Source organism: Brassica napus, chromosome C3, assembly GCF_020379485.1.
Source record: "Brassica napus cultivar Da-Ae chromosome C3, Da-Ae, whole genome shotgun sequence".
In the NCBI taxonomy this organism is placed as follows: Eukaryota; Viridiplantae; Streptophyta; class Magnoliopsida; order Brassicales; family Brassicaceae; genus Brassica; species Brassica napus.
In genome coordinates this window covers 64,154,604-64,174,526 of record NC_063446.1, presented here as the reverse complement: position 1 = coordinate 64,174,526, position 19,923 = coordinate 64,154,604, and the positions used below count along the sequence as shown (strand labels likewise).

Here is a 19,923-nt window from a genome sequence, read left to right as displayed (position 1 = left end):
GAGAAGTTAAATAAAGTGCTTGGAGAGTTAAACTTCATACGATGTACGAAGGAGGCATCACTTTATCGAAAACGTGAGAAAGGACATTTACTTCCAGTGGCAGTCTATGTCGATGATCTTCTCATCACCGGATCAAGCATAGATATGATAGTGGAGTTCAAGAAAGGTATGTCAACGGAGTTTGATATGAGTGATCTTGGTTTGTTAGCCTATTACTTGGGTATCGAAGTGATCCAATATAAGGGAGGAATAAAGCTTGTACAATAAAGATATGCAAAGAAGATATTAGACGAAGTGATAGACTATGGATTTGACCCATTTTCATCCATGGTTTATAGGTGTTTTTACTAATAATTATTATATTATAGAGTCTATTTATTATATTTATAAGATCATGAGTGATTTGGAGATAAGTGATGATTTTGGAGCATTCTGGAGATATTTGGAGCATTTTGGAGATATCTGGAGCAAGCACCCGAGATGACCATCGTGCTCGACCATCAGTCGATATTGGAGAGGAATAATCAATCGATGTTCATATCTTGACATCGATCGACAGCGAAACGCGCAGAAAGCCCATTTGGTCACAGCCGACTTGAAGCCCAAGTCTTCACCAATTTACAAGATTACCCATGATGAGTTTTAACCTAATTATATAAGCTTTGCCACCATGTTAGAGGCAGAGTGTGCTTTTCTTGTTTTATTATTTTCACAGCAAGGTTTTCTAGGATTTTGATAGATTGGAGGGAGGATCCAAAGTTATAATTTGTGATTGGAACTCCATTAATATCTATTTACTATTCTAATGAAGTTTTCTTACCTAACTGCTGTTATGAATTGCTTAGCCATGTCTGAGTAGTTTCATTGTTAGATTTTAGGGTTTAAATAGGTTAGATTGGATTAGCCCCAGCTATAGATTGCTGAGTGTGGTAATTGTCATTAGGATTGTTCATTAGTGTCTGTCTCTAGATTAGCTACCTAGAACTTGCCCTAGGATAGATAGATAAAAGCGAGAGCTTCACTCTCATCCTGAAAACATTCTAACTGAGCTAAGTTTCTTGCTATGAGTGATCTAGTGAGCTTAGTAAGCTATCATTCAACCCGCGCATAAAGCTTAACTAGAAGTGCGTCGATCGATATCATTATTGAATTATCGATCGACGGAGCGAAAGGTGTATCGATCGATATCCCTATAGGATCATCGATCGACACTTTCTAATTGGTCGACATACGATAGTTGAGATCATTAGATCTAGTTAATAGACAAGTCTAAATATGCGAAAGCTGATAGACTTGTTGACTAAGTAGTTGAGCTTTACATTATCATGCATGCAACTCATTAGACATCTGTAGGATTATAATCTCAAGTTTCTTGAATAAAAACCCTGATTCTAACTATTTCCTTTTTAAGCACCAAAACCTCAACCAATCAATTGAAAAAACACTTGTTCAATATAAAACTGCAATTTACATTTAAATTTCTAGAACCATCTAGATTAACAAATCATATTAGATTTCTTAGGTTCCCTAGCTCCCTGTAAATTTGATCCCTAAGTACTACAACTCGACCTATTATTTGAGAGAGTATAAATCACTCCTTAGGGTAATTTGAGTGGTTTCACGAAGCTGTTTTGAGTGATTGCAATGCGGTTCATGCTCTAATGGAACCGGGTCTGAAACTCTCTCTAGCTCAAGAACAACAAAGCGTTGACGAGAAGGAGTATAGGAGACATATAGGCTGCTTACGATATCTACTTCATATACGACCAGACTTATCATATTCTGTGGGAGTGTTAAGTCGGTACATGCACGAGCTCAAGCCAAGAGTGTCACATGCGGCTGCTCTGAAACAAGTACTTAGGTATTTAAAGGGAACTTCGTCATATGGTCTTACGTTCGCGCAAGGAAGTGTGAGAGAGTTGAATGGTTATGTCGATAATGGGCATAATATTGATGAAGATCATGGATAAAGTACCACTGGCCATATCTTCTACCTCAATAACTGTCCAATTTCGTGGTGTTCTCAGAAGCAGAGAACAGTAGCTCTCTCGTCCTGTGAAGCATAGTTTATGGCGGCTACCGAAGCAGCTAAACAAGCGATATGGTTGCAGGATTTGCGTGAAGAGATTACAGACCAGACGTGCAAGAAGACTGCTATCTACATCAATAACAAATCAGCAATTGCGCTTACAAAGAATCCAGTCTTTCATGGTCGAAGCAAGCACATACATAAGCGATATCACTTCATTCGTGAATGTGCCAAGAACGAGGAAATCGAGGTTCAACATGTTCCTGGAAACGAGCAGAAAGCTGACATAGTAACCAAAGCACTTGGAAGAATTAAGTTCAAAGAGATGAGAGAGTTGATCGGAGTACAAGAAGTGAACTTCAAGATTAAAGGGGAGAATGTTGGAAGTAAACTTAAAGTTAACTTGGAGACCAAGTAATACTAGTCTTATTTAAGTTAAGATTAGGAGAAAAGGAAATATGCTTTATCTATTGAGTTTAGGAGTTTATAAGATCTATATAAGGAGATGTCAATTGTGTGACATCACTTATGAGTTATGAGAAATCTTTGTGAGAGCTTGAGTTTTTGAGAATGTTTTCTTAAGCTATTAATAAGAAGTTGAGTTGTTCTTATTGAGATCTTTGAGTTCATAGTTAGAGATCAAAACACATTACGAAACACTTAAACTAACAAGCATAGACCACAAGAACAGAGACAAGAGAAAAAAAAAAACGAACGACTAAACACCCTAGACGAGACTCAAGCCCAGCCATAGAGAGAACGAAACCGGCCTGATAGTTTATGGACAACCGTTGCTGTAGATTGTGCCTCCAATGCTCCTCTGCTTCACCGACCCCCTCCAAAACCAACTAAACTCGCCATTGGACTATGAAGAAAGGATAAAGCTTCTTATAAAAAGAACAAGAAAAAATATTACACGGCAAGTTAGTATCACACGAAATATTAACTATATATACTTTTCAAATAATAACTAACTAGGTGTCTTCCTGCACCATGTGCAATAAAAAAATTTAATATATTTTTTTACAGATAAATATAAATTATATTTTAAAATAAAAATTTATTAATATTTTAAATTTTCTTTTTAATATCAATATTTTAATATAAATTTGATTTAATTAAACATAAAAATTATATTTAAGAATATGCATGTATATATTTGAAATTATAATCTTAGATAGATTTTTCTATCTATTTATTTTAATTAAATATATTAAATAAATTTCTAAAAGTTGCATAATTAATAAAAATTAAAATTAAACAATGTTTATATAATTTGTAGATATATAAGAAAATAATGATTTTACGATTAAATTTTTATAATTTTCTAAAAAAATTGTATACATTTTTGAAAATTTTAGTAATAAAATTGTATAATTTAAAAATATATAATTAAATTATATTTCGAAATTTATAATGCCATATTTTAATATATTTATTCTAATGATGATTTATGAGTTATTCTCATATTCTAAAAACATTTCCAAAAATATAAATTGACATTAAATGTAATATATGAGTTATTACCAAATTTTTAAAAATTACCAAAAATATAAATTAACATTAAATGCAATTGTCCATGTCATATTAAGCTATAAGACATGTCATCAATTTAAGTAGCCATGTCATATTTGTTTTCTGAAATTGATTGTAGAAAGGACATGAGGCAAAATCACTTCGCAAATATAGTCTAGTGGACTAGATTAAGACCCGCATTATATATAAATTATTTTATGTATTATATGTTTTTACATATTATCAAATAATAAATATATATTAAATAAATAAAAATCAGTAACTACATATATAATTAAATTGGTGCGAATATATAAATCAATTTTATTAATCCAAACAATTTTTTTTCTTTTTGATAGGATATAATTAAATTTAAATGATATTAACATACATAATATAGTTTTTAATTTTTATGTATTAAATGATGCTTTCTATTCATAATTTTTGTGATTATTTGTATAATTTATAGCAAAACAATTTAAATTACTGATAACAAAATTTTTATTCTTGATTAATAGTTTTAGTAAGTTGTATTTTTTTTTTAAATTTAATTGTTGATGTTTGTTCAAAGCTCTTATCAAAAAAATTTGTTCAACGTAAATTTAAAAATTAAAATATGTATGTATTTTATATGGTATATAGTTTAATTTAAAATGATATATATATTTATCTCTTTGAATCTTAATAAATAATTAAATTAGACTTTTTACTTATATGGTTTATAATCATTTGTATTTTATCTTAACAAAAATTCTGAACATGGATCACAAAATTTTAATGTGAGACTTTTAATAGTTTTAGTATTTTATAGTTGTTTTAAAAAAAATCAAAATATAACATATACAGAAAAATTCTAAATTTTATTATATGGTTAATGTTGTTGTATAATTTATTTTAATAATTTAAAATTAAATAATATGATAAAAGATACACTACTTTTATGAAATCTTTATTATTCAAAATTATTAATTATCATATATACTTTGGCGACACTAGGCAATTCCGAAAATTTTATTTAAGGAAATAATAAAACAAATTAATGATAAATTTATGGTGAGCTTAGTAAAAAGCTTATTATATAATTAAATGGACCAACATTGTTCTCTAATGATTTTCAGAATCATCATAGTGATGACACGTGGCTACAAATATAAGTTGTAATGTTTCTCAATTAATATATAGGAGATAACCCTCAACATTAAAGGTTACTAACGTTTTCTTGTTACTATTAATAACTTTATAACTAGAGCTTGAACCGCACGCCCGTGCTGGTATTTATTTTCTCATTTATATATATGAATATTATTTAAATGTTTATTAGTTAATATATTAAATATTTATCGTATCTTAAAATATTTGTAAAAATAATAATTAAATATTTTACATGCTGTGAAAAATTGTTACTATTAATAACTTTATAACTAGAGCTTGAGCCGCATGTCTGCGCGGATACTTATTTTCTCTTTCATATATGAATATTATTTAAATGTTTTTTAATTAATATATTAAATATTTATCGTATCTTAAAATATTTATAAAAATAATAATTAAATATTTTACATGCTGTATAAAATATGATTTGTGCGCTATACTAAATCTTCGACAAATATTGACCCATTAAAATGTTTGAGTAATATTTATCTTAACACGAAATTGTTTCCCAAATGTAATAATATTTAAATATTTTGATTAAATATAGGTCACATGGCAAGATTTATATACATCAGAAAATGAATATTGTTATAAACATTAAATATTATTCTACAAATAATTCAATGATATTTAAATCTTAATAAAGATATATTTTATTGTTGAAAATAATTAATAGTAACTGAAAAGGTTAAAATATATTTTAGAAATATTAGATATATATATATATATATATATATATATATATATATATATAAAGCGAGATTTAGATAGATTAAAAATGAATATTTGGTTATAAACAATCCATATTATTCTACAAATAATTCAAATATTTAATCTTAGTATAGATAGATTCTATTGTTGAAAATAATTAATGATAACCGTAATAGTTAAACATATATTTTTGGAATATTCAAAATAAATATATTTTAGGCCGTACAAGCTAAATATGAGAAGGATTATATGATTCTTGATAAATATTACATAATATTATTAAAAATTGTTTTTAAACTTGAATTTTCTTAAAATTTAGCTAATTCATTTTAGAAAATATGTTGAATACAAAAAAATTTCTAAACTTGATTTAGGGAATAATTTAATAAAATGGGAAAAGACAATGATTACTTAAGTTAGGGTTATTTAATACTTCTACGGCATGAAAATGTGAATATTGGAGAAAAGGTAGAGCCAATTCAATTTTGTACTCTTGTTTTAACAGATTAGATATGGTAACTAGATAATCCCGCGCCCTGCGCTGGATGAGTCCTTTTAAAATATTTTGTATTTCATTATTATAAACAATACACATTTTGTTATCATTTTGTTATCTATAACCTTATTTTACATTTGATTAGGGGTGGGCATTGGGTACCATTCGGATTCGGTTTGGGTCTATTCGGGTATCAGATTTTCGGGATTAAAGAATTTAGCCATATTCTTGAATTTATAAATTTTGTTTTGGGTTTGGTTCGGATTCTTGCGAGTTCGGTTCGGGTTTGGATAACACATTTAAATTATTATTTTTAATTATAATTTACATATACTTGAAATTTCTGAAAATCTAAAACTAAAATAATGTATAACATACGAATTTGAATAATGTATGCTATAATACTTAAACTAAACATAAAAATTGGTTCAGCTTAAATATTTGGATAGGAAATCAATAGATATTATCAAGTATTTTGGTATTTTGAATATCTTTTAGCTATTTAGACATGTATTTTTAAGTATTTGAATATATTTCCAAGTATTTTGAACAATTTAAAAACATCTTATATATTTTAGATATTTTTAGATATTAAATCCAAAAATAATTAATATCTTTAAGTATATAAATCTGATTCATATCGATTCGAATACCTGAAATATTTTGGTTTGGGTCAGGTTTGGTTTCGGTTTCGGTTTTCTAGATACCAAAACTATGAATCCGTTCGAATATCTAAACAATTTTATTCAGATTCAGTAATAAGTTTTTGGATCAGATTTGATTCAATTTTCTGGATTTGGATTTTTTTTCCATCCCTATATTTGATTGTAACAAAGTTTTAAACGAAAATGATGGTGGTTTATATTGATTTTGGGTATGTAACAATCTTAAACCAAACACATTCTACTATGTATGCGGCCTATTTAATTAATCATTAAAAATTGTTCTAAGTCCATTTAAAAAAAACGATGGGCTGAAATAACTGATCCACAAAATTCTTTAAAGATAAGTGAAAGTGTTGAAAAATTGTTAGATTGACCAGCCCCTTAAATACGAATACAAATATACTATTGATTTCCACTATTAATTTCACACGTTTGAATACACAATCATCAAATTTTTCTAATACATTAAAAGTGGTAAAACATGTAAGGAAAGATTTATAAGGTTAGTTATTTACATATTCGAATAAGGTTTGATATATCACAGTTTTTAGTCATCCATTAAATGTTTCGCCTTTGCTATCCTCGTAAAGTCGGTCGATTAAAAAAAGAGGTGAAGAGCTTTCTCAGCTTGACACGTAAGCATGCTTCTCAAGATTGTCATGTAACCAATGCTCCATGATTAGTATATAAGAAATATATTGAATAAATAAAAAGTCATTAACTATTATGTATATAATTAAATTGGTGCGAACATATAAATAAATTTTACAAATTCAAAATATTTTTTTTTCTATTTGATATGGTGTATAATTAAATATAAACGATATTAACATATATATGGTATATTTTATATAATATCTATTAAATGATGCTTTCTACTTATATGGTTCTTTTGATCATTTGTAGCTTTTATAGCAAAAACTTTAAATTACTAACAAAATTTTTATTGTGGGATTAATAGTTTTAGTACTTATAGGGTCTAAAAAATAATTTGTCAATATTTGTTCAAAGATTTTATCAAAAAAAATGTTCAAAGTAAATTTTTAAATTCAAATATTTATATATTTTTATATGACATATAGTTTAATTTAAAACGATATATCTTTTAATCTTAATACTTATTAAATGAGACTTTCTACTTATATGATTTTGTAATCATTTGTATCTAGTTATAAAAAAAATTTTAAACCATGGATCACAAAATTTGAATGTGAGACTTTTGACAGTTTTAGTAATCTATAGCCGTTTTAAAAAATTCAAAATGTAACATAAACAGAAAAAAATCTAAATTTTTATTACATGGTTAATATGATTGTTTAATTTATTTAGTTAGTTTAAAATTAAACATATATGATAGAAGATACACTTATATTTATCAATTCTTTATTATTCAAAATCATTAATTGTCATATATATTTTAGCCACTTTAGGCAATTCTTATTTTTTAAAAAAATAATGAAAAACATTAATAATAAATTTATGGTTAGTTTAATAAAAATATTATTATATATTTAGATGGACCAACCTATTTTTCAAAGGATTCTTAAATCATCTTAATGATAACACGTGGTTACAAAAAAAATGTTGTAATATTTCTCAATATAAGGGTATGGAAATATATTTTCAGATCCAGATATACTGTTTAAAATTGGTGGAATTTTAGTCGGAAATCAATTAACCAAAAGAAAGAAACCTACATAGAATCATCATAGTTTATTTTGTGTTTTAAATGATTTTTGGATTCTTTTCCAAGCTAGTCTAAAGTATTTCCCAAGCTTGACCGAAGCTAAAGAGCTACGCTAGGGAGATTCTTGGAAGAAGAAAAGCTTTGAACTCATCTGTTTACATTCCAAAGAAGAACCATGGCACAAATCTTTTAACGAAAATCCTTTCTTTCTCCATGTACTTTGCTTAGTATTGTGCAAACAGAAAAGGACAAACTCATTGTATGTTCTCAAATATTAAGTTAATGAATGGGAGTATGTTTTAGTAAAATACGTCAAAAAAAAGAGTTGTTTTAAGAAAATTGAAACGGTAACCGCACCGACAATTGTAGCGTGGTCTATTGATTATGAGCTTTTAACCTGTAAGATTCTTCATAAGAACTTTATATTTACATTCAGGAAAAAAGCTCATTCCTTATTGTCTTTTTTCTCAAGAGTTTTCATCAGTCCCTTCACTATCTTACCAAACCACATCAAGTTCATTACACTTAATGCAACCGGTACGACAAAAACCAGTAGATAACCGAATGGATGCATCATTGCCACCTGCCAAAAATCCAAAAATCATCTTTATAATTAACAATTACAACAACAGAAACAGAAACAGAGTAGTTTCTTCAATTTTGTCATAGAGGCTAGACCGTTTGGTCTATAAACCGGGTTTGGTTACCTGATCATAGTGTACATAGACATGGTAAAACATGTAGACGAAGAGAAGGATTCTTGCTGTCTGCAAACAAAAACATGAATTTTCATAAAAAGAGAATATGAATCCAATTAAGTTCTAAAACATTTTGCATATTCAAAATGAAAGAAAAATGTTTAATACTCTACAGAAACTCACCAACCAAGCCAAGAAAATAGCAACTCCATTAATAAGATAAGCCTTAGATCGCTTCAAACAAGAAATGTCAAGGTACCACCTAAGATTGATCTCTGGTGTAGTCACCTCAGAGAGTAAAACCATATATGTGTAAAGCTGAGCTTCTCCGGAGAACAGAGAATAAGCTACTGCTACTCCAGATAAGCAGTGATGGAAAATCTAGAAAGGAAAACGGTAATTATTAGCCAAATCAAGATTTTGAGGAATTAATTCTTGTACCTACTACTTACATATTCTGATCCTCCTAAAGTAGGGTATAACCAAATGATCATTCCAAGATCAGCAAGAAAGTAACCGACGGATACCTATTCAAACAGATGAATGATCATAAGGGCAGTTTTTATGAAGAAAGATGAGACATGAATAAGATGAAAACTTACCCCTAAACCAAAGCTAGAAATAGACGAGCTGCGAAACACTATAAGGCCTTGAAGACTTCTTTGGTCAGAAAACAAATCAGAGAAGAACACAAAGTAGAGTGCCATCAATGAGATAAAGATCGCATGGAGTGTAGAAATTCCTCTGTCAAAGTTGTATTATAAGCCAAAGTGATAAGAAACAAACCACAACATATATGTGTGGATACTCACCTGTTGTTCCATTCAGTTCTCTTCACTTTTGTGAGAGCTGAGTATGATTTGATATGAATTGAGCTGAATGACTGGGTAATATCATAGGCCTATTATCGGAATAGCTAGCATAAGCCACACTGCTTAAAACAGAATGAAAATAGTGGAGTTTGCAGTTGCATGTGAACAGAAGCATGATTACCATCTTGCAGAGAAAGATTCCAGCAAGAACAGAAGTGTATGGAAGAAACGGATCTGCTAATAGATAGTGTTTAACAAAACCCTCTGCATGACTCTGGTAAGACTTGATGTCCATGACTGTCTCTAGTTCTTGATCTTTTGTGGTGAATGGTTTTTTCTTGCTCTCAAATTTAACGTCTTTAAAGATTCATATCATTACTAAAATACATAAACAATAACAGAGAAAGAGAATCAATCAAAGTCATTCTCCCTAACATATTAAATAAAAAATTACAAGAAAATCTAACCTTATAGCAATATAGCTTATAGGAATGGTTTTGTGAGAAATACATCAGAACCAAAAAAAAGATAGAACCAAAAGCAAATAACACGTGAACCGCAAAAAGCTGCAGAAGAAACGCCAAGAAGATGAAGTAGAATTGGTGTTACAGAGAAGATGCGAAAAAGATGGTCTTTCTTCCGAAACTTCAAGAACTCATCCAAGTAACTGAAACTTATTATAAAGTGATGATTCATCAAACAAGTGTCCTCATCTTCTTTTAAGTCATCTTTCACCTTAGACACTTGTTTTCTTTTCTTTCCAGATGTGATGACTATGACACTTCTGTTTGTACTATAAATATGTGTACGTGAAAGTCACGATTAACAACAATAAGAATCAAGTTTCTCTCATCTTTTTACTTCTTCTCTCGTGACTCTCACTCCACTAGAAAACAAAAGCAAACAAATATATATATTACTAATATAATAAAAGAAACACTTATAAATATACTTCCTCAGCTTTTATTATACAACACGTTATCAGCACAAATTCTCATATACCAGTGAATATCAATCCGGAAGCTATAACCAACCGAAGCTTATCAATCCAAAAGTTTTTAAACCAGCTGAGTTATCATGTCAGATTTGACAAAGCTCGAAATAAATGCCCTGGATATTACGGAAAATAATTATATGACCTGGGCAGTGGGTGCAAAGATGCACCTGAGAGGAAACGAGCTTTTGGAAACCATCGATAGTTCGAAAACGGTGTCGGATGAAAAAAGGCAAAAGCCATGATATTTTTACGACACCACATCCATGATGGTTTAAAGGATGAATATATTATGAAAGAGGATCCTTGTGACCTCTGGAAATCTTTAAAAGAGAGGTTCGATCACCAGAAATATGTGATCTTACCGAAAGCTAAACACGAGTGGATCCATCTCCGGTTCCAGGATTACAAAAGTGTTAGCGAGTTTAATTCCGCGATGTTCGGAATTACTTCGAGGATGATGTTATGTGGAGAGAAAATAAGTGATTATGATATGATCGAGAAAACTCTCTCCACGTTCCATCCTGAAAATGTAATCATGCAGCAACAGTACCGGGTGAATGGATATACCCGTTACTCGGAGTTGATACAAGTCCTCCTTGTAGCGGAGCAGAATAATCAACTCGTGACTTTAAACCATCAAGCTCGTCCCACTGGATCTGCTCCATTCCCTGAGTCTCATAGAAACTTGTTAAGTTTTAAGGATATCCGAAGAAATGGATATCATATTGAGACTATGAGTAAAGATGACATTGAATTTCTTTGCATTAAGTCCGAGAGGAAACATATATTGGAAGAGCTAAGAATGTTATCCTCTGCACTATATTGTACGAAAATAACCATGACTGAGTCCTATGCCATGGTAAACATGAAGTTTACTGATACTTTTAAAATATGGCATGAGAGGCTATGACATCCTGGTTCAGTCATGATGAGAAAGATAATGCAAAATTCGAATGGCCATCCGTTAAAAAACGAAATTTTTTTGCAAACGGGCGAGTTTACATGCAATGCATGTTCTCAAGGAAAACTTATAACTCGGCCATCACCAGAAAAAGTAGGCAATGAATCACCAATGTTTTTAGAAAGAATACATGGTGATATATGTGGGCCGATCCACCCACCGTGCGGGCCGTTTAGGTATTTCATGGTATTGATTGACGCATCTAGTAGATGGTCAAGTGTGTTTCTTTTGACGACACGAAATATGGCTTTCACAAAGTTCATTGTCCAGATAATAAAGCTGAGAACGCAGTTCTCAGAGTATGCCATTAAGAAAGTAAGGCTTGATAATGCTGGTGAGTTTACATCGCAAGCCTTCAATGATTACTGTATGTCAATGGGGATTGATGTAGAGCATCCAGTCCTCCATGTGCATACACAAAATGGCATGGCCGAGTCATTGATAAAACGGTTGCAGTTGATTGCAAGACCGTTAGTCTTGAGAACGAAGCTCCCAATTTCTGTATGGGGTCATGCTATATTGCATGCGGCTGCACTGGTTCGGTTAAGACCGAGTGCATATCATAAGTACTCCCCATTACAATTGGCATCTGGGCAAGACCCAGATGTATCCCATCTCCGTGTCTTTGGGTGTGCGGTCTATGTTCCGATAGCACCGCCACAAAGAACAAAAATGGGCCCACAAAGGAGATTGGGTATATATATGGGTTATACGTCACCAAGTATAATAAGATATCTGGAACCGGTAACTGGTGATATGTTTACGGCACGATTTTCCGATTGCCATTTTAATGAGGATGAATTTCCATCGTTAGGGGGAGGAATTAGAGAAATTCTTAAAGAGATTACTTGGTGTACACCTTCGTTGTTACACCTTGATACCCATACGAATAAAAGAGAGCTGGAAGTTCAGAAAAATGTGCATTTGCATAATTTGGCAAACCAGTTACCAGATGCGTTCAAAGATACGAGAAGGGTGACGAAATCATGTATACCTATGGGAACCGGAATTCACACCGTCAAGATTTGTTAATCGGAGGAAAGCCAAGCTAACCTAGCCTTACCTGAAGGTCTCGGTTATCTGCTGGGCCACGCACAACACAATCAATATGAAAGAGTCGAAAGTAGTTAATCGTAAAAGAGCGAAAAGAGAACAAAGAGGTCTTATTTCTGAATTCGCGTTTGAGCGTGAACAACAGGTAAGATCCTAGGCCACGAGAGATGTCAGTATGTTCGCTAGTCTAGCCACCTAAGTTCTAACCTAGTCGAGTCGCAGCTCGATAGTAAAAACGGAAAAATGCTTAAATTGCTCTAAGTATTAAGTTTGCTCTGAGAAAGCTCCCTGTTTCTCCTCGCCTTAAGCCCTCCTTATATACTCTCTCTAGGTCGGTTTGCACCTTTTCCTGGGCCGGATTCGTCGCGAGATGGGCTTTTCCATTTTTCGTCACTCTTCATGATTATCTTTGGAAACTTGACATTTATCTTTTCCTGCGAAATCAAAAATAGACCGTCATATCAGCCTTGGGCTCAATTCTGTTCTAAAATCGTAAGTGGGCCGTTTAGCCATGGTTCAGGCCCCTTTTGGGCTGTTTTGGGACTTAGACGTTTTTACAATTTTTCCTAAGAAATAGCCGTTGGTTTTTCCGAAAGGATTCCGATTCCCCATATAGTTAAGGCAACTGGTGTTCAAGCTAACCGTAGCCGTTTTAAACGGCAGGCATGAATCCATTTCGACGACCAAGTTTTTATAACTTTTCCCGAAGTCTTTCTTTGATAATCATAAGCTAGACGAGACATGGGTATTGCGTCCAAGGGCCCGAGGATTGCGTTACGGGAACTTAGACGAGGATGCACGGTTTCGGGACAGGAGGTCGGTCCTCGCCCATGGACGAGGTAACCTCGGCGTGGGTCGTCCTCGCCCATGGGCGAGGTGACCTCGGTGCGGGCCGTCCTCACCCATGGGCGAGATGATCTCGGCGCGGGCCGTCCTCGCCCATGGGCGAGGTGACCTCGGCACGGGCCGTCCTCGCCCATGGGCGAGGTGACCTCGGCACGGGCCGTCCTCGCCCATGGGCGAGGTGACCTCGGCACGGGCCGTCCTCGCCCATGGGCGAGGTGACCTCAGTACGGGTCGTCCTCGCCCATGGGCGAGGTGACCTCGGCGCGGGCCGTCTTCGCCCATGGGTGAGGTGACCTCAGCGCGGGTCGTCCTCGCCATGGCCGAGGTGACCTCGGCGCGGGTCGTCCTCACCCAGGGGTGAAGTGACCTCGATCGAGACGGCCCTGGCTTACGATCGAGACCTCATCCAGACTGATCCTCTTCTCGACATTCCTCGGTTCGCACCCGCAAAAAACTGTCTTTTACTTGATTAACCGTTTTTCGGGAATGTCTAGTTTTCAAGGATCGATCGAGAGTTGGTTTTCCGGGAACTTTCAGGCATTGATTCCGTCGTGACCGGTTTTGACCCCAATAGTTAGCCCCCAACTAGCTAAGAGCCGCGGACCTGGGTGTGAGGTCCTAGCTTGCGGTATGACTTGTTTTGATGGAATTTGACGTAATCGTTTACCGAAAGTCTGAGAATGAATAGTAACCTTTTTTACTATATATAGGTGGAGTAAGTTTTTTTCAAAGTCTTCACTAACTTCTCTTTACAAGAAAATTTCTCCAAGGTAGAAATTTCTCTTATCGTCTCTCTCTTTACCTTTGTGTCAAAGTTTTTGTCATTCAAAAAATGACTTCAAGAAAGAGATCCTCTAAGAAAAAGACTTCTCCTCAATCATCTTCTGGCAATCCTTGTACCAACGAGGAGATTGTTCCCAAAGAGGAATTCGAAGTCGAGCAAGAAGAGAAGGAAGCGTACTGGGATGCTTTATGCGGTTCGATAACTCCGCCGTCCGAAGTCTTCTATCCCACAAGACCCGCGATGCAGCTTGATCCTACCCTTCCGAGCAGGACCTCTCCCGCCTATCTTAAAACCCTCCGGGAGTTTTACTGAGTTCCGAGCGGGGTTGTGTTTCGAGTCCCAGTGCATGGGGAGAGTGCGGAGGATCACCCGGAGGGATTCTTCACATGCTACGAAGCTTTCCTGACACGTTGTCGCATGTGGTTCCCGATTTCTTAGGCCATCGTCCGCGCACTCGACCGTTTTGAGCTGTCGATCAGTCAGCTAAATGTTGCGGCGTTGCATAACTTTCTTAGCGTGCTGATCCTGAGCTACGAGCTAGGAATGGACCTCAGCCCCGATGACTTTGAAGGGATATGGTCGACACGAAAGACCTCGATTGACTACTCACACCGCATGGCTCCCAAGAGACATATGTCGATAATCCAGGGGCATACTTCAAATGCCAAGGGATGGTTCGAGCGTTTTTTCTATGTTCGAATCGATAGCGCATCCGTCGAGGAGAACTGTCTCCCCCTGTTCTGTGGCAAATGAAACTTTCATCGTGGTATGATGGTTTGAAATTTGGTTCGTATAGATACTCGGAGGTATCTAACGCATTTTTTTTGTAGCGAACAGTATCGTCCCCGCGATCCCTAGGGACCTGTTTGCTAAGCGCAATCTTCTCCGCAATGGTCCATTCTTTTGGGATTCCTTCACCCTAGACAGGATCCGGAATGCAGTGGTGCTCTACCGATCGTGAGGCATCTCCCGACCTTTACGTGCATTGGGTATGGACGAGCCGCACCCCGATGCTGTTCCCGATCAGAGGGAGAGAGTTAGGCCCCGAAAGGACAAGGGAATCACTCTCGAAGACAGAAACTTTGTCTCAGAAGATCTTCCACTACCCGGATGGAACCCGGGTTTCACCCCGGGTGATGGGAGTGGAACCAGCGAGGCTCCTCTTCCGGACGACTTCTTTGCCAACCTTCCTCCCGGTTTTACTACTCCAGCGTCACTGGATGAAGCGTCGAGCGAGGCTCCTCGTCGGTCAAGTTACAGTGATCACTTTACGGATTAAAGCAATCCAGACGCATGTGGTACAATCGCTTAAGTGAATATCTTTTGAGTAAAGGATATGTGAATAATGCGATATGTCCATGCGTTTTTATAAAGAAATCGTCATCTGGCTTTGTGATCATTGATGTATATGTAGATGACCTGAACATAATTGGAACTCAAAAGGAGGTTGATGATGCTCGAACTCATATGAAAGAGGAATTCGAAATTAAAGATCTCGGCAAGACAAATTTTTGTCTTGGGCTCCAGATTTAGCATCTCCGAGAAGGAATATTTGTGCATCAATCAAATTATACAAAAATGTTAGTAAAACGCTTTTAAATGGATAAAGCGACTCCTTTGAGTACTTCAATGATTGGTAGAACTCTCGATGTTGAGAGAGATCCTTTTAGGCCCTGTGAAGATGGCGAGAAGATATTTGGTCCTGAAGTACCTTATATCTTGCAAACTGTACTAGGCCTGATATTGCTTTTGCTACTAATCTACTAGCAAGATATAGCTCTGCTCCTACTCGCAGGCATTAGGACGGAATAAAGCAGGTATTCCGTTACCTCCAAGGTACAATTGATTTAGGGTTAATGAATTTTAGAAAACCCGAGTTTGGTATGGTTGGTTTTGCAGATACATGATACTTATCAGATCCTCATAAAGCTCGATCGCAAACCGGTTATGTTTTTACAATTGGTGGAACCGCGATCTCTTGGCGGTCCCAGAAACAAACTCTGGTTGCGACATCTTCGAATCATGTTGAAACTATTGCTTCACAAAGCATGTCGAGAATGTATGTGGCTTCGGTCTATGAGTCACCACATACAAGAATCAAGCGGAATAGTCAACGAAAAATAGCCGACAAAAATATTTGAAGATAATTCGGCTTCTGTTGCTCAACTCAAGGAAGACTACATTAAGAGCGACAGAACAAAGCACATCCCTCCAAGATTTTTCTCGTACATAAGGGAGCTCGAGAAAAATAAAGAAGTGGACATCGAGTATGTACGGTCATGCGAAAATTCGGCTGACTTGTTCACCAAAGTTCTTCCGACTACAACATTCCGAAAACACGTCTACAGTATCGGAATGCGGCATCTGCGTGACCTTTGAGGAAAAAGCTAAGTCCACTATTCTCAGGGGAAGATTACGGCAGTGTACTCTTTTTTCCTCTTTACGGTTTTTATCCTAAAGGGTTTTTCCGTGATTAGGTTTTTAACGAGTTACTACGTAATATAAAATGAATCAAGGGGAGTATTATAAAGTGATGATTCATCAACAAGTGTCCTCATCTTCTTTTAAGTCATCTTTCACCTTAGACACTTGTCTTCTTCTCTTTCCAGATGTGATGACTATGACACTTCTTCTTGTACTATAAATATGTGTACGTGAAAGTCACAATCAACAACAATAAGAATCAAGTTTTTCTCATCTTTTTACTTCTTCTCTCGTGACTCTCACTACACTAGAAAACAAAAGCAAACAAATATATATATATATTACTAATATAATAAAAGAAACACTTATAAATATACTTCCTCAGCTTTTATTATACAACAAAACTCACAAGTAGTTCTCTTAAGAATAATCGAGAGAGAAATAAATAATAATAAAAAATAGATTAAGAATCAGAGAGAGAATATCCGCTTCTCAATTATTTACTCCAATAATTAATTAACAAAGAAAACCAAATGGGTTTTGCTTAAAGAATGGTAGACATGTAATTAGGCAATCATGCTGAAACAAGCAGAAAAGGTTGTATGTATGAACTCTTAACCTTTTTAGACATTTATATCGAGTTTGCAAGAAACTCCATTGGAGAAATAAGTTAATTAAGGAAATAATCTATCTTTTAATATAGAAAAAACAAGAAATGATTTCTTTTAGTTTGGTTTTGTCTTATATAAGGAAAATTAGCTGGATTTTAAAAAAAATTGGTATTTGGCGAGTAAGTTTTTTCAAGTCTTGTACAGAAAGTAAAGTCACGAGCCGCAAAACATGTATTTAGTGAGTACGACTGAACCAAAATTTATAATCTATATGAATATATATATATTTGAGTAATGTATATATGATTAAAATACTTAACTAAAATAAGAAAAGTTTAGGATATTTGAAATTTAATATTTAAATGTATATCTCATACAATCACTCAAGGGCTTAAAGATAAAGCTTGGAGAGGTGCAATGTCGATTGAAATAGATGCCTTTGCAAGGAATCAAACCTTTGACCTCTGTCATAGGCTGTCGTTGACTCTACGAAAACAAATTCTATACAAATGGAAAACACAAATGTTGTAGAGCGCGTCTAGTTGGGAAAGGTTACAACCAGACGTATGGACGGGATTTCACTGAGACGTTCAGTCCAGTTATGAAATCAACAACACTCCGCCTTGTACTGGATATCACAGTCAGCAATGGATGGCCCCTAAAACAGCTAGACGTCAACAACGCTTTTCTTAAAGGTACACTGAACGAAGAGGTCTATATGGGACAATCTCCAGGGTTTATTGATGCTGACAAACCTACCCATGTATGAAAGCTAAAAAAAGCCGTCTACGGTATGAAACAAGCACTGTTTGCCTGGTACAATGAACTCAGCTCCTTCTTTCTCAGTCTTGGATTTCGAAACTCCATGGCAGACACATCACTCTTTGTTATGAATCGAGGAAAAGAATACATATATCTTCTTATTAACGTTGATGATATCCTAGTGACAGGAAACACAGTTTCAGGAATCAAGAAAATACTACATCTTCTCAATGAAAGGTTTTCTGTCAAAGATGATGAAGACTTGAACTACTTTCTTGGTCTAGAGGTTCATCGCACCAAGCAGGGCCTTCATCTCAGTCAGCGTAAATACATTCTCGACCTCCTTCACAAGTATGACATGCTGAATGCAAAACCAGTTCTCACACCAATGGCGTCCTCTCCGAAACTTCATCTCCACTCTGGTAACTCTCTCTCAGACCCATCCAACTACAGATGACTAATCGGGAGCTTTCAATACCTACAATTCACTAGGCCAGATATAGCCTATGCGGTTAACAAGCTCTCTCAGTTCAAGCATAGGCCGACTGAAGATAACTGGCAAGCCGCAAAAAGAATATTACACTACCTTGCTGGTACTTCAACTCACAGCATCTTATTCTCTGCAACTAACAAGATCCTCCTCCATGCCTATTCAGATGCAGACTGGGCGGGAGACTCGGATGACTTTGTCTCTACCAACTCTTATATTGTGTAGCATCACCGATCCTGGATAGGATCGTCCGGGACGAGTCATGGTGCAAGGAGACACACCAGTCAGGTCATATGACCTAAAGACAAGCGTGTCATGATCCAAAAACATGGTTAAGGGAATCAGACAGCTGAGACTTAACCAAAACAGGTTGGAGACAAGCTCAAAGGAGTTGGTCGAGTGTTACGGTAGCTGGACGATGCAATGGTGAAGCTCGGAGGTAGCTCACCAAGTGTAAGTCAGCATGGATCATGGGAAAACTAAGTCTAGGTCTGGAAATAGACGAATAGACTTAGAAGGATTGAAGAAGAAAAAAGAAGCAAGCTGGACGCAGTGTATAACAGCTGGGCGATGCGGTAAGAAAGCTCGACCATCTAGGTGAAGTGTAGTGCAGCTCGGTATAGCTCACTAAAGGGTGGGTCAGCTCCCTGAGCTGGATGGTCTAGCTCACTCATCTTGGTCAGCTGGGGATCAGCTCAACTTAGCTGGACTGAGTGTTCAGGTCTCGAGCAGTTGGGCCGGGTCTGGACAGTGGTCGGGCCATAAGGGCGGGCTGTGTGTGCCGATGAGCTGGTGGGCTCTTGGGATTGAGCCAGGGGCATGGGCAATCCGTGTGGGATTGTTTTGGACTTGTCCAGAAGTGCTTTGACAGTCCCAGGGCGTGTGGTAACTGCCCTAGGCGAATGGGTGTGATCTGGTCCATTGATTAAATCAATGGCCAGAATTGATACCGAAGGGATGCAATGGTTAAGAAGTAACTACCCCTTCTCCTATATAAGGAAGGCAAGTCCGTGCCTTTGCAGGCACACCAGGGCTTCTTCCTACACCCTGAAACACAAAGAAAAAGAGAGAAAAGACAGAGTTTGTCGGATTCAACATCCAAGACCAGAAGTGGTCTGAAGGCCACAAAGTGGCAGTTTTGGGAGAGATGAAAGGGGAAGTTATGAACGACTCTTTAATGGGTTTTCATCCTCCAGGGTCTGAGAACACACGCAATTAGTCAGGGAAGAA

The 19,923-nt window shown here is 35.5% G+C and overlaps 1 protein-coding gene across 2 annotated transcripts; it reads right to left on the bottom strand.

Annotated features, from left to right (window-relative positions):
- Positions 1-8,563: 8,563 nt before the first annotated feature.
- On the bottom strand, positions 8,564-10,489 carry LOC106385427 (TLC domain-containing protein 4-like). Of its 2 annotated transcripts, none has more exons than XM_048751385.1 (8): positions 10,233-10,489; positions 9,947-10,143; positions 9,766-9,854; positions 9,556-9,613; positions 9,406-9,480; positions 9,137-9,334; positions 8,963-9,022; positions 8,564-8,838 (listed from the first exon to the last, which is right to left on the bottom strand). In XM_048751385.1, the coding sequence occupies exons 2-8, from the start codon at positions 10,058-10,060 to the stop codon at positions 8,701-8,703; spliced, it is 732 nt and encodes a 243-aa protein (XP_048607342.1). In that variant the 5' UTR covers positions 10,061-10,143; positions 10,233-10,489; the 3' UTR covers positions 8,564-8,700. The 2 variants fall into 2 exon arrangements, with proteins under 2 accessions (XP_048607342.1, XP_013680796.2); XM_013825342.3 differs by having other exon boundaries at positions 9,556-9,697; positions 10,233-10,482.
- Positions 10,490-19,923: the final 9,434 nt, after the last annotated feature.